At 35.8% G+C, this 13,125-nt stretch overlaps 1 protein-coding gene across 16 annotated transcripts in view; it reads right to left on the bottom strand.

Moving 5' to 3' along the window:
* Nucleotides 1–561: 561 nt before the first annotated feature.
* CKAP2 (cytoskeleton associated protein 2) overlaps nucleotides 562–13,125 on the bottom strand; it is a 36,911-nt gene continuing 24,347 nt past the window's right edge. For 10 of the 16 annotated variants that reach the window (XM_070578121.1, XM_070578119.1, XM_070578120.1 and 7 more), the window contains exons 4-10: nucleotides 12,497–12,572; nucleotides 11,523–12,385; nucleotides 10,868–11,072; nucleotides 9,581–9,751; nucleotides 7,286–7,355; nucleotides 2,662–2,917; nucleotides 562–2,172 (exon numbers count right to left, since the gene is read on the bottom strand). In XM_070578121.1, the coding sequence (XP_070434222.1) occupies nucleotides 1,917–2,172; nucleotides 2,662–2,917; nucleotides 7,286–7,355; nucleotides 9,581–9,751; nucleotides 10,868–11,072; nucleotides 11,523–12,385; nucleotides 12,497–12,556 (1,881 nt within the window). In that variant the 5' untranslated portion in view covers nucleotides 12,557–12,572 and the 3' untranslated portion in view covers nucleotides 562–1,916. Of the gene's footprint in view, nucleotides 2,173–2,661; nucleotides 2,918–7,285; nucleotides 7,356–9,580; nucleotides 9,752–10,867; nucleotides 11,073–11,522; nucleotides 12,386–12,496; nucleotides 12,576–13,125 lie in introns of all 16 variants that reach the window. The other 6 variants (XM_008539967.2, XM_070578128.1, XM_070578117.1 and 3 more) reach the window with 1 other exon arrangement.

The following is a 13,125-nucleotide window of genomic DNA, read 5'->3' as shown; positions in this document are numbered from 1 at the left end:
ATCACATCCTTGGAGATACTTAGTGTGCAACAAACCTAGGTCAGACACATGGTAACTGTTCTTAAGCATCTGAAGAGGAGTTTGACCTAGGCCTGTAAATGTTAGAACTTGGACTATTAAGAGTCAGATTTTCTCTCAGCTGAGGGAGGAGGAAAAGAAAAAAACTCGATGAAACTTCTCCAAACATGGAACAGTTAATCTCAAGTTCTGTTTCACTGAGGTATTTCAAGCTATGCCATATGGCCAAATGAACCACATGGTATGGCTATTATAAAGCTAAGAGTATAAGCCAGCTTGAAGTTTATTTCAAAAACAGCATATTGTGCACTATTCATACAAAAGTGTGGAAAAAAGCAAAGAATTAAGGTAAAAATTAAGGTCAATTTTTAGATAAGTAGATTGATAATTTTTCAAAAGGAAATACACTATTAAGCACACACTTAAGTGTTGAAAACATCAAGTCAAATTGCACTATAATGTATTTCAAAGGCAAGGTTCAAATTTATCTATTGTGGTTAAATTCCATTTATATTTGTTGAAATAAATGTCACTGAAACATAGTAATGCAGATATTTTTATTGTATACATATTAAGTACACAATTTAAAAAGAAAAAACCTACTCTCTAGAAGATGAGAAGAAAATAAATAGAACAAAGGTGCTATTATACACATGGAATGAATGAATATAAAAGAAACCAGGTATGTGATTTTCAATCATATTCATATTACACAGTTTTAAAACTATCTAATCCTTTACAATGACCAATGAAACTGCAAAGTTGGTAAAGGATGTATGCCATTTAAGTTCAGAGACTCATACAATTTTATTGGTGGTATTCATGTGTAGCGAGAACTGTCTACTGCATGTAACTATCATGTTTCAGGAGACATGATTTAACAGTGAAGTTTTTATATTATAAGGAAGCAAGTTTAAGTGTTGGTTATTTTAGAAATACTACTTAAACTAGAATGATATTTATTAAATATTATATATTCTAACTCCATTCTAATAGTCTATAAACTATATCAAATGAAGCAACAGAAGTTAAAATTTTAACATTTTAGATTAGTCAAGTTACAAAAGGAACTAAAGAAAGGAACTCAAATTTAAAGTCTCGAATATCCACTAAGTTTGGCATCTTTTCTTTCTTACCACAAAGTATCTTTTCTTAGAAGTGGGGTATTTAGTTAACTATCCTTCTTGGTGACCTCAGCTACTACCAAAAAGAAAGAGGCCAAGAGACCACAGATGCAGGCTCACTAGCATTGACGGAAAGTGAGAGTGTCACCTAAGAACCACAGGCAGCCCAAGGGACAACAGACCACAGCAGTCCGGGTAACAAGAATTAGGCGAAAAAGCAAGCAAAATTTTCTACATATTAATATTTGAAGGAAGTCACTACACATTACAATTGTTGACTTGCATACTGAGCCAGAATCAAGGAAAGGCAAAAAAGTCAGTATTCCGTCTACAGGCAGGGATGTATATCATAAATCTTAAAAACAAGGCCATGCAAAAATATAAATTTTATTTAGAATTCCTCATTTTCTGATGATGTGGCATTAGTGTACTTATATTTAATGAGTTATAATTTTTCTGTCATTTAGAACTACTAAAAGTAAAGTGAATAAGCTAATATTATGATGAAACCTGTTTATATTTAAGAAACATAGTAAACTAGTTGACAAAATTTACCTGTCTTAGAGAAGAACTCAGTTTGTTGAGACTGACAAGGCAGTCAAGAAAGCTTTCTGATGCCTAGAAGGCAACACCTGCTATAATGTGAATGTTAGTAAAGAGCTCACTGCCACGAATACTTAAGATACTTGACCAGCTCCTCACCTAAGAGACATACAAAGCCACAACAAACAAAATACCGCAGGTATAACCACCACCTCATTCCTTCTTGTAGCTTTATTTCTCTTCTGTTATTTCGGACTCTGAGTACATCCGGCACAGTGCTGCGTTAGGGCGGCATACAAAAGCATCAGTTTCACTTCCCAACTCTGTTAACTGTTCCAACGAAGACACACACGGATAATGGTCCTTTAACATATCTGGCAATTTAGAAGTCTTCTCTTGAAGACGGCGAGAACGTCTAACTGGTGTTAGAAACTTCAGCTCTTTAAATGTAGAATTTGTTTCATCAAACTGTATCTTCTTTTTTACACTAAAAAATTATTTCCAGAGTTAAAAAACATGTTAACATCTTTACTTTGTACTTTTATGCTATTTCTCAAACTATAACTTGTAGGTTACAACCACATGATTGCTTGTCTTAGATTGCAAGCTCCTTGAAGTCAGGAACTTACTCTTTTTTCTATTTGTTGTCACAACTTGTACACAATTTTTGAATATCTGTAGAATTGGCTAATTGCTCAATTCTCAAAGCTACTGTTATCATTAATACACAATCAGAGATTAAAGTAAAATTACTGACATAAAAAAATTTTCCCCCAAAATGGCAATATTTAGGGAAAACCAAAGCAAATACAGGTTTTAAAAGGTGAAATGTCCCCATGACATTCAATTTGTTTGAAACCTTTCTATTAACAAATGTTAGTTCTAATTGGAAGCTATCTTAAAGATTTTACAATATTATGTTTATTATCCCTAAGCATAAAAACAAATCACAACACAGTATACTTTAAAAGTTTACCTTTGCAAGTATGGTGTAGTAGACACGTTGTATTTAATCAAGCAACCCGCCCTTGTTTCTGTACTGGGGGTTTTAACATCATTGGTTGCATCTTTTGTCTTGTCACCTTGCTCTTTTTCACAATCTTGAAATACCACACTTCTATGATGTTTATTTTCCATTTCCAGTCTCCCTGACTCTAGGCTAACATCTATATCTTCAACGTTGACTTCCTGGGTTTGGTCCTTGGTTGCGCAAGCCTCCTCAATATGTTCTCCTACAGGAATACATTGACAGATTAAGCTTTTGGTCAAATTTAAAGGACAAAATTAGACATTCAAGTTATTCAGATGTGGCCAGATTTTCAAAATAAAAGAACCAAACTGCCACTTCCTAACCACTACTTTTCCTCAGCAATTGCTGACAACTATTCAACAAACATTTACTACCTCCTATGTCTCAGGGATTATAGATACAAATATAAGAATGAAATCCTCCCTGTCCTTTAAGAAGTTCATATTCCACTGAGAAGACATTCCTGAAAATAATTAATTCTAAAATGAGAAAAATGCTATTATTGAGGTAAGAACAAAGGATATGGGAACCCACAAAAAGGACTAACTAACTGTGCTTATGGCACAGGGAGACGGCTAGGGAAGGCTTCACAGTTAGGCTGGGTCTTGAAAAATGAGTACTTGACAAGACCAAGGAAGGCAATCTTGGTGTGAAGCTTAAAACAACATGATCTATTAAGACAACATTAAAAGGCCCGTGTGTTTAGAATATAGGGTAAGGAGTAAAGTGGGAATGTGGAGAGGTGATGAGCTCACACAGGTAGGAAGGGGATGAACCATAATGAACCCTATATGCAAGAAGTTTGGTAAAAAAAAAAAAAAAAATTCACTGGCGAGACAGAGATACAATTAGGTTTGCTTATTATAAAGGAAGTTTTAGCATGGCAGGGAATAAAAAGTAATGATCTGTGATGGTAAGAAGACAAAGCTGTGTAACAGTCTAAGCAAAGTGGCAGAGGCAGGCGGTGAGAAGGAAGGGCCCGATATTTAAGAGGTATTTCCGAGTTGGGCCTTACCAAACGAATGATGCATGCATATGTCTGAATGAGTGTGCAGGTGTATTAGGGGCATCCCTTCTAAAATGTCTTGCTGAGGAGGCTTTAATGACAGAGGAGGCTATTTTTTCATTTTCTTTTTTGGGAGGAAGAGATGGTGGTATGGGAAAGTGATGAGGGAAGACTAACAGTTCAAAATAAAACATGTTAGATGTGAAATACTTGTGAGAGATCCTAGTAAATCCACTGAGCTGAAAAGACCTCTAGCTTTATTAGGAAATTATTAGATCTTTACTTAATGATGTTTCAGTTACACGATAAAGTGAATGAGACTTTTTAGTGAGGGGAAGTTGAAGTGGGGAGAGAGGAAATACAGATTCATTAATTCAACAAATACTTAAGTGCCTAATATATGCCAGGCATTGCATTAGTACTGGGGATACAATGGTGAGGAAGAGCTGACAGTCCTTGTCCACCGAGCTTGTAATTTAAGACACCAAGCAATCAAGTGCATCAAGTATTGCAGAGAGAAAAAACAGGGAGCACAAAACAGTGCATCTCATCTAGCTGGGTGAGGAGGCAAGGCGGATGGCAGGGAAGGCCACCCCAAGGAAGTGACATCAGAATTGACGTCTAAAGTATAAGTAGGAATTAGGTTAAAAGTGGAAGACTGGCTTGGAAAGACCCACGGGCAAGACAGATCGTATGGCCCCTTCTAAGAAATAAAAGTAAAGAAAGAAATTCAGGGATGTGGAGGAGAGGGAGAGTGACAAGAGGCTGGGGTCAGGAATTTAAGCAGATGAGTGACAGGGCATTTTGGTTGCAGTGTTGAGGATGGACTGGAGCAGGCATAGAGAAGCAGGAAACTAAGTTAGGAGGCTATTGCTGTAGTTCAGGTAAGAGCTGTGGGTGGTACTGACTATAGTAATGAGAGTAAGGATGGGGAGAAGCAGGTGGATTTTAAGAGATGCTTTGGAAGTTAAACTGAGTTTGACTGGCTGGGGAACATGGGTGGGGAGGTCAGAAAAAGAGGAAGTGAAACAGACCCCAAGATTTCTGGCGTGAAGAACAGAACAGTGTCAGCCATTGAGATAGAGAACCAAAAGGATAAGGTTCAGGGATAAATGACGTGCTCAAGTTTGGACATGTGGGATTGAGGTATCTGAGACACCCAAGTGGTGCTTGTCTCTTATTATTTGTCTTATATTTCCCAATGATGTTTTCTTCCTGTTAACAATTTTAATTTATAAAATTGATTTCATATCTAGAACTTATAAACATATATTTTAGAAAGCCAAGAGTTTATGAATAGCATTTTTTTTTTTTTTTGAGGAAGATTAGCCCTGAGCTAACTGCTGCCAATCCTCCTCTTTTTGCTGAGGAAGACTGGCCCTGAGCTAACATCAGTGCCCATTTTCCTCTACTTTATATGTGGTATGCCTACCACAGCATGGCTTGCCAAGCAGTGCCACGTCCGCACCTAGGATCTGAACTGGGGAGCCCCGGGCTGCCGAAGCAGAATGTGCGAACTCAACTGCTGTGCCACTGGTCTGGCCCCTCTTTTTCCATCTAAAGACAAATTATTCTACCTGCTAGAAAAGATTCCACTAACTAGTATCATTCTATTAAGGAAAAATAAGATAGAATAACAATCATTTAAATACAGTCATGCATCACTTCATGACGGGGATATGCTCTGAGAAATACAATATTAGGCGATTTCATTGTTGTGCAATCATCATAGAGTGTTCTTACACAAACTCAGATGGTACAGCCCACTACACAACTAGGCTATGTGGGACCACCATCATATATGTGGTCCGTTGTTGACTGAAACATCATTATTCGGCATACAACTGTACTGATTTTCTCTTTCCACATTATCTCTAGATATATCTCTCTAGAGCCAGTCAGAATTATGAGGAAGAAGGCTCTTTTTATGAATTCTTATTTCCACTTTGCTGTGCTAAAGACGCAGGATTGGGGTTCTTTTTTAAAAAATATTTTTAAAATTGAGGTATAACTGACACATAACGTTAGTTTCGGGTGTACAACATAATCTTTTGATATTTGTATATATTGAGAGATGATCACCACAATAAGTCTAGTTAACATATGTCCCCATACATAGGTATGAAAAAAAATTTTTTTTCTTGTGATGACGACTTCTAAGGTTTACTCTCTTAGCAACTTTCAAATATGCAATACAGTATTACTAACTATAGTCACTATGCCATACTTCACGTCCCCATGCCTTATTTCTTTTATAATGGAAGTGTGTACCTTTAGATCCCCTTCACCCATTTTCCTGGCTTGGGTTATTCTTAACCTTTCCTCCTCCTTTTTGTTTGTAGCATACTAGTCTTTCCTGGTTCTTCCTCCTGTCTCCCTGACCATTCCTTCTCAAGCTCCTTCATTAAATACAACTAGTAAGATTAGATCAAATAGATCTTCTCTATGTTCCCCTGGGGCATATTAATAGCAACCATAACCTGAAACATTCTGTTGAACTAAACATACTGCCAACAGAACCATGACCCCCTTGCACATAGATAAGTCATTAGTATATTAGCCCCAGTGAACAGTTTTTGTTTGTAACGTGTAACCAAACTTAACACACTTAGAATTTTAGTGTGATCTTTGATTTTATTTAATGTTTTAGCCCTTGACCTAGATCTCTACATTTTAAATTCATTTTGTGTACTTAAGTAAAATAAGGATACTTGCAACTACTCTGGAAGGCAGTTTGGCAGCATATTTCATCAGCCTTAAAAAGTTCACACAGTTTGACTCTTGTTAGAATTAATCAAAAGAAAATAAGCAGATACAAGCAAAGATGGTGTATAATAGGTACTCAAATACTTGTGATTGGGTGATATAAAGAGTTACAGTAAAAAATTGGAAATAACTCTAAACAAGGAAACAATTAGCTTACACTTATAAGTAGTGATTTCTCCTCTCCTCTAATCTAATTAATACTAATAATGGCTAAAGTTAATGAAATATGTGCCAGAGTATGTGACACTAATATACATTATTTCATTCAATGGTCCCAACAGTCTTGAGGAAGATATTAATTAACATTATCCCATTTTACAGATGAGGAAGGGGTTAAATTTCTTGCAAAAGGTCACAGAAATTGGCACAACTTACATCCGAATCTAGAAAATGTTTACATTTTATATACCCGATAGCTAATGAATCTCTAATCTCTTCTGTACCTACTATCCCTAGCAAAGAGAATTCCCGAATAAGCTTCTCTAGAGCATAGAACAAATGATAGAATTTAACAGGTAGAAAGTCTTTAGAGATTATCTAGTCAAACTGCTTCATTTTTAAGACAGGAAATTAAGGCCTAGAGAGGTAACTTTCACAGATACTCCAAGACAAATTTGGGTTTTGAACCAGACCTCCTAATTAAAAATTCTTTATACTACACAAAGCTACTGAATCTCGGAGGTACATCAATAGAAGAATATGGAAAGAAACAACCTATATATTTTAAAAGTCAAAAAATAATTCAGCAAAGAAATTTAATAAAATCACAATTCACTTGAAGGAAACAAACTAACTTACCAAATTTAAAGTTTTCTTGACTCTTCATTGTTAGAATATCTGCAATTGCATGTCGCATTTCTTCTATGGGCTTAATTTTTTTAAATGAAGAAAGCAGACCCATGTAAGTTTTATATTCTCAGACATTAACTACGTTGTCCAAGTTGAAAATATTAAAGCCAGTGATTAAATTTCATATTTTAATACAAGGCAATGGTTCTTAGACCATGTTTCTCAGAACACTTATTTTGCCACCCAAATTGAAAAAATGGCTATCGTTTCCAATTTACAGAATAAAATTGAACTTAAGGGACAGAATTTCTCAGTTTAAAATTTTTCTCCATTATATTTCTTAAGTCTTTGGTAACTATTACTGCTTGCTTGATATAAACAAAATTAATGAACAAGTAGCAAATTAACATTATTAATATCTATTCAAGAGCCAATCATATTAAGTTTACCATAAATTTATATTAAGTTTACTCCCTTTCTCCTACATTCAAGTCCATGGTTATACTTTGGTTTCACATGCTAATAAATCCATTTCTGAACAGCTCAAGCTTGATTGGCTTAACATATTTCATTCACTCAAAAGCTCACCAGTTCACTGTGTCCATCACATGCCACATATCAGAAGCACTTACCACATTCCTTTAAACTACCATGCCTGCTAATGCAACACAGTCAAGATATTATACAAAAGGGAAGCTCTGGCTCATAGTCTTAGTTCTAGAACTTAGTCCTGAACTAATGTCTTCCATTTTCTTGGCTAATTTTGATGCCTGTTTCCCAATTTTTGCTCTAGTGTCACATCTTTCTCTTTGCACTACTGCTTTCTGTGTGAACCCGTGGCTCCAGTTATATATCCTGGCTACGCGGCCAGAAGCCACCTTAAGTAACGCCTCTTAAGTTCAACGCAGTAGGGACCTAAAACTACCTTCCAGGTGTGGTTCTGTCAAGTACAATTAGCCTCCAGCACAGTGTTTTACACATAATAGCCTTTGAGAAAATATCTGCAGAATATTTGATTTTTGATTCAGGTGAAAAGCCAAATAGTATTTTTTGGCTTTGCTGAGAATAAAGTAAACAGATATTTCTTAAGGAAAGGCTAAAAAGGAAGAATTTTTTAAAACTCACTTTGTAAAGAACCTCCAAGAATATGTTTTTGAGAAACCTGGTCAAAGGGAAATACATTTTAGCAATATTTGCCCATAAAAATCAACCAAACCAAAAAAACCTCAAGATACAATTAATTTAAAGCCAGGACTTTTTGTAGTAACAGACTAGGAAGAGGTGCAAGGTATGGTATTAAGCCACTACGGTGGTAAGAATGTCAGAGAAACTGGTTTATTGCTATTTTCTTTATGTAGGCAGGACCAAACATAGGGCATTTAAATGTGAGTACATTAAGATCCACTCCTAAAGTCAAAGAGAGTTGTCTCACAAAGCAGTCAGAGCTTGCTAACATTTGAAAGTTAATTCAACTTCGTTTGCTTTATATTCAATAAATACATTTTAACATTAAAAATTCAGTTTTCCAGGGGCTGGCCCCATGGCTCAGTGGTTAAGTTCGCACGCTCTGCTGCAGGCGGCCCAGTGTTTCGTTGGTTAGAATCCTGGGCGCGGACATGGCACTGCTCATCAAACCACGCTGAGGCAGCGTCCCACATGCCACAACTAGAAGGACCCACAACCAAGAATATACAACTATGTACTGGAGGGGCTTTGGGGAGAAAAACGAAAAAATAAAATCTTTAAAAAAAAAAAAAAATTCCGTTTCCCAGGGCCAGCCCGGTGGCACAGCGGTTAAGTTCACACACTCCGCTTCTCAGCAGCCCAGGGTTCGCTCGTTCGGATCCCGGGTGCGGACATGGCACCGCTTGGCAAAAGCCATGCTGTGGTAGGCGTCCCACATACAAAGTAGAGGAAGATGGGCATGGATGTTAGCTCAGGGCCAGTCTTCCTCAGCAAAAAGAGGAGGATTGGCAGTAGTTAGCTCAGGGCTAATCTTCCTCAAAAAACAAAAAATTCAGTTTCCCAGTAGATTTCTCAACTAGAAAATGTGCAAAACGAAGTTTTGCTAAAATATTTCTCACAACAGGTTTCATTAAATGTATATTTCAGTTTATCTATTTTCTAAGATTTGATTATTCCTGGGACATGAGCAAGTTTTAGGAGGTTGAGAAACAGCTTTTATAATATGCAGTCCCTGTGGCCTTTAAACCTTCATTATGACTACATATATAACTACAATTTTATCAAGTATACAGAATCATTTACACTGTAATAACAGAAATCAGTAAGTTTTAATCTCACCTGAGCTCCTGCCAGAATGGCCTCCTCATAGATTGCGATAATATTTTCAATAGGACTCGTGAGTGGTTCAATACGTGCAAGGCATATCCAATATTTAACAAGTTTTTTGGCATCTGGAATATTTTTAATCAAGTCATTCAGGGTGACCAATATTTCTTCTTTTGGGCATCCCTAAAATAGCAAGAAATAAAGTGAGTGATATCTTTTAGCCTAAAGACTACAAACAAGTAAGCTTACTATAATCAAGATCAATGATAGAGAAAAAGTTGATAGAAAATTATTCATAAAAATATTCACTAATATCCTCATTACTCCAAACTTATTCTGAATGCTTAGCAAGAAGCATTATCCATCATGAATACAAGGCAGAAAAAAAATGAAATACTAGTTGAGATAAATATTAGTAAACAATGACTAACACTCTACTTGGTCTGTTATTTATCCTTATATATTGTGGAATTCCATTTGTTAATACTTTATTTAGAATTTTTGCATCTACCAAATATTTATGAGTGAGAATAGCTTGCAGGGGTTTTTAAAAATTGTCTTTGTCAGGTTTTGATATAGAGTAAAATGAATCTATAAGGGTTTATGTGAATAAGAGCTATACACAGTTAAACAGTAGTGCAGAAAAATCCCACAGTATCAACAAAAAACTCTAGCAGAGCAGAAATAAGAATAGAATGAGAGTTTCCCTGATTGTAATTTTCACTGGACCTCAGAACCACAAAAATTTAAAGATGCTCATGAAGACTAGGATAAGGTTTGAAATCATAGTCCATATTTTCTGTCTTGCTATGGATCTTAGACACTAGTGGGTAACCAAAGCAAGATCAAAGAGTAGTCAGAAAATAAAGGAAACATTTTGGAGTTGATCATTATACTCCATAGGATTTTGGTCCAAATAGTAAAATCCTATAAGTTCAACACCATAATGATGTTGGCTTAATGAAATTGTTTGCAAATAATTAACGTGAATGTAAGAAACAGAAGTACCAAAGTAAATTTCCACCCCCAGCCCACTGTATATATTAATATCTTAAAGGAATACAATATTTATAACTCAAGTAAAAAAAATCTAATTATTCCTTTAATATATTTATAGGAACTCAGTGAAAATGCAGTCCCTTAAAGGCTAAAGAGAAACAACCTCACAATTAACATTAAGTCTACATAACACCGCTGATACATAACTTGGTCGAAAAAGACAATGTAATTTAATGAGAAGTTTACGAAGGTACTTTGCAAACTAGAAATAACTCCACAAACGTAAGATAAAGACTCTACCTCATTAATCAGGTTTAGGCATTCAGAAAACGTCTTGTTTACTTTTTCAGTAAATAACCGTTGTTCATCTTCTTCTGCCATGGTTGTCCAAAAGGACCCAACAGGCCTTTCACTTTGGTCTTTGGGCTCAGGCTGGGTAACTACTGAGTTGGGAGGTCTTTTCAGCACTTTTCCTTTGCTAGCTTTCCACTCATTCAGACGAGCTCTACAGTTAGAATTAGGATATAAACATTACTGTGATATTGATTATAGAATTCTGTCAAATAGAGAAAAAGTTAAAAATTCAGGTCTTTACGTAGCTCCACAGTAGTGGCAGATACATAGTTCATAAGTTTAAAGGAAAAGAAATATTGAATATATCAATGCTAGTTATATACTCAAAGACCCCCAAAATGCATTCTTAAATAGAGAGATTATAAAATATTTTCCATTTTTATTAAGCATTTTAACTTAGATTATATAAAACCTAATAAAAACACACCCAAGCACAATAACTTAAGTCACAGTGTTCCACAATATAAATTTGCTTAAATTTGTTTGCATATGACAGAAGAGAATCCACACACAAAATCTGAATATATTCAACAAAATTATAAGCCAAATCCACAAATGGTACTCTACTGAAAATTAAGTAAATAAAATTACATCTACTTACTTTCTCTCTTCTGCAGTTTCTTTGGGCTGAGCCAATCTACTATCAATAGCTGCTTTTGCTATAGTATGTCTGCGCTGGTCAGTGGTTTTTGACTTTTCTATCATCTTGGTATTGGAAGCAGGCCTGACTACAATTTCAGATGTCATGCTTCTTGACAGTGTCTTACTTCTTTTTACATCCTGAGAAGAACTGGTTTTGACACTGGATAAAACTGAATTTACTTTTAATAATTCTTTCTCATGAGGCCCTTTCCGAAAGGTAACATTGGCAGAGCTTCTGCTGATGCCTTGCCTCACGGTGTTTTGGGTATTATCATGGTGACTTCTAATAGGAGGTCGCAGAAGTTGTCTGTTCCGAGATGTAGTGCTCACAAACTTAGTAGTCATCATCACAGATGAGGCTCTGCCAGTATCCACTGGGACACTGCTGGTGTTGACAGGCTGAGGCTTAGTGGCTTTAGAGACAGTAGTTGCAAGTTCCTTTGTTGTTGCAGAACTCTCACCTTTGACTTGTAGAGGTTTTCTAAATGAATTAATCTTAGACTGAACAATTTGGCCACGATAAGATCCAAGCACATGTTTCTTGGGCATGTTAGCATCTTGCTTTGGTCTTTCCGTAGTCATTTGTTTCTTTTTACTATTGTTTTTGAAGTGAAATGCTTGGCTTAATGTCATATGTTGATTTTGGGTATCATCTTTAATTGGTAACAACTGCAGAGTTTGATTATGATCCTCAAAATTATGTGTATCAGTTGCTAAAGTTGAATGGGTTAATTCATTAGAAGGTTTTAAAGGAATACAATTTTTTCCCATTGTCAAATTATTTTTGCTTCCTGTAGGTCTACTGACATTTTCTTTATTAGCCTAAAAGAATTAATGAAGACAAATCAGTATTTCAGGACTTATTTCTTTCAGAGTTTAGGAAAGGGAAATGGGGGAAAGGGACATTTTATGAGGGCTATGCCCACGTCCTACCATTTTTGTTTTCAGTTTCAGTGCTTTTGTCTCTTCTCGGATCTGGTCCTCAGATGTCATCACTTTCTGGTCCCTACTACTTAAAAAAAAAAAAAAAAAAAAAATTAACCCTGTACCAAGGAGGTTTCCTTTTTGGGAGAAGGAATGGAAGGATATTAATAATTACCTGACTATGTAATTTTAAATTGAGGCAAGAACTATGCTGAGATTTATTTGTCCTAAGCAAAACTTTTCTTTATCATAGGCTGATTTAATAGTGTAAACAAGATGGCTGAGGAATTTAAAGATATTTTCTTAAAAGTCTTAACACCCTCTCCCCACAGAATATGTAAACACTGAATAATCTAATTCCAAATCATTCTTTTCCAGTCATTCAAACAAGTCTTCACAAATCTTTATTAAGCAACATTTTCTTTGGTTACTTTTAAGTACTTAGTAACAGACTCACGCTGAAAAAAATGTAAAAATAGCCCTTCCAAAAAAAACAAAATCCAGGACTGGCCCAGTGGCATAGTGGTTAAGTCTGTGTGCTCTGCTTTGGTGGCCTGGGGTTCACAGTTTTCGATCCTGTGTGGACCTAGCACTGCTCATCAGGCCACGTTGTGGTGGCATCCCACATAAAATAGAGG

Source organism: Equus przewalskii, chromosome 16, assembly GCF_037783145.1.
Source record: "Equus przewalskii isolate Varuska chromosome 16, EquPr2, whole genome shotgun sequence".
NCBI lineage: Eukaryota > Metazoa > Chordata > Mammalia > Perissodactyla > Equidae > Equus > Equus przewalskii.
Note: the sequence above shows the minus strand (reverse complement) of the source record. Positions and strands in the feature narration are given on the sequence as shown.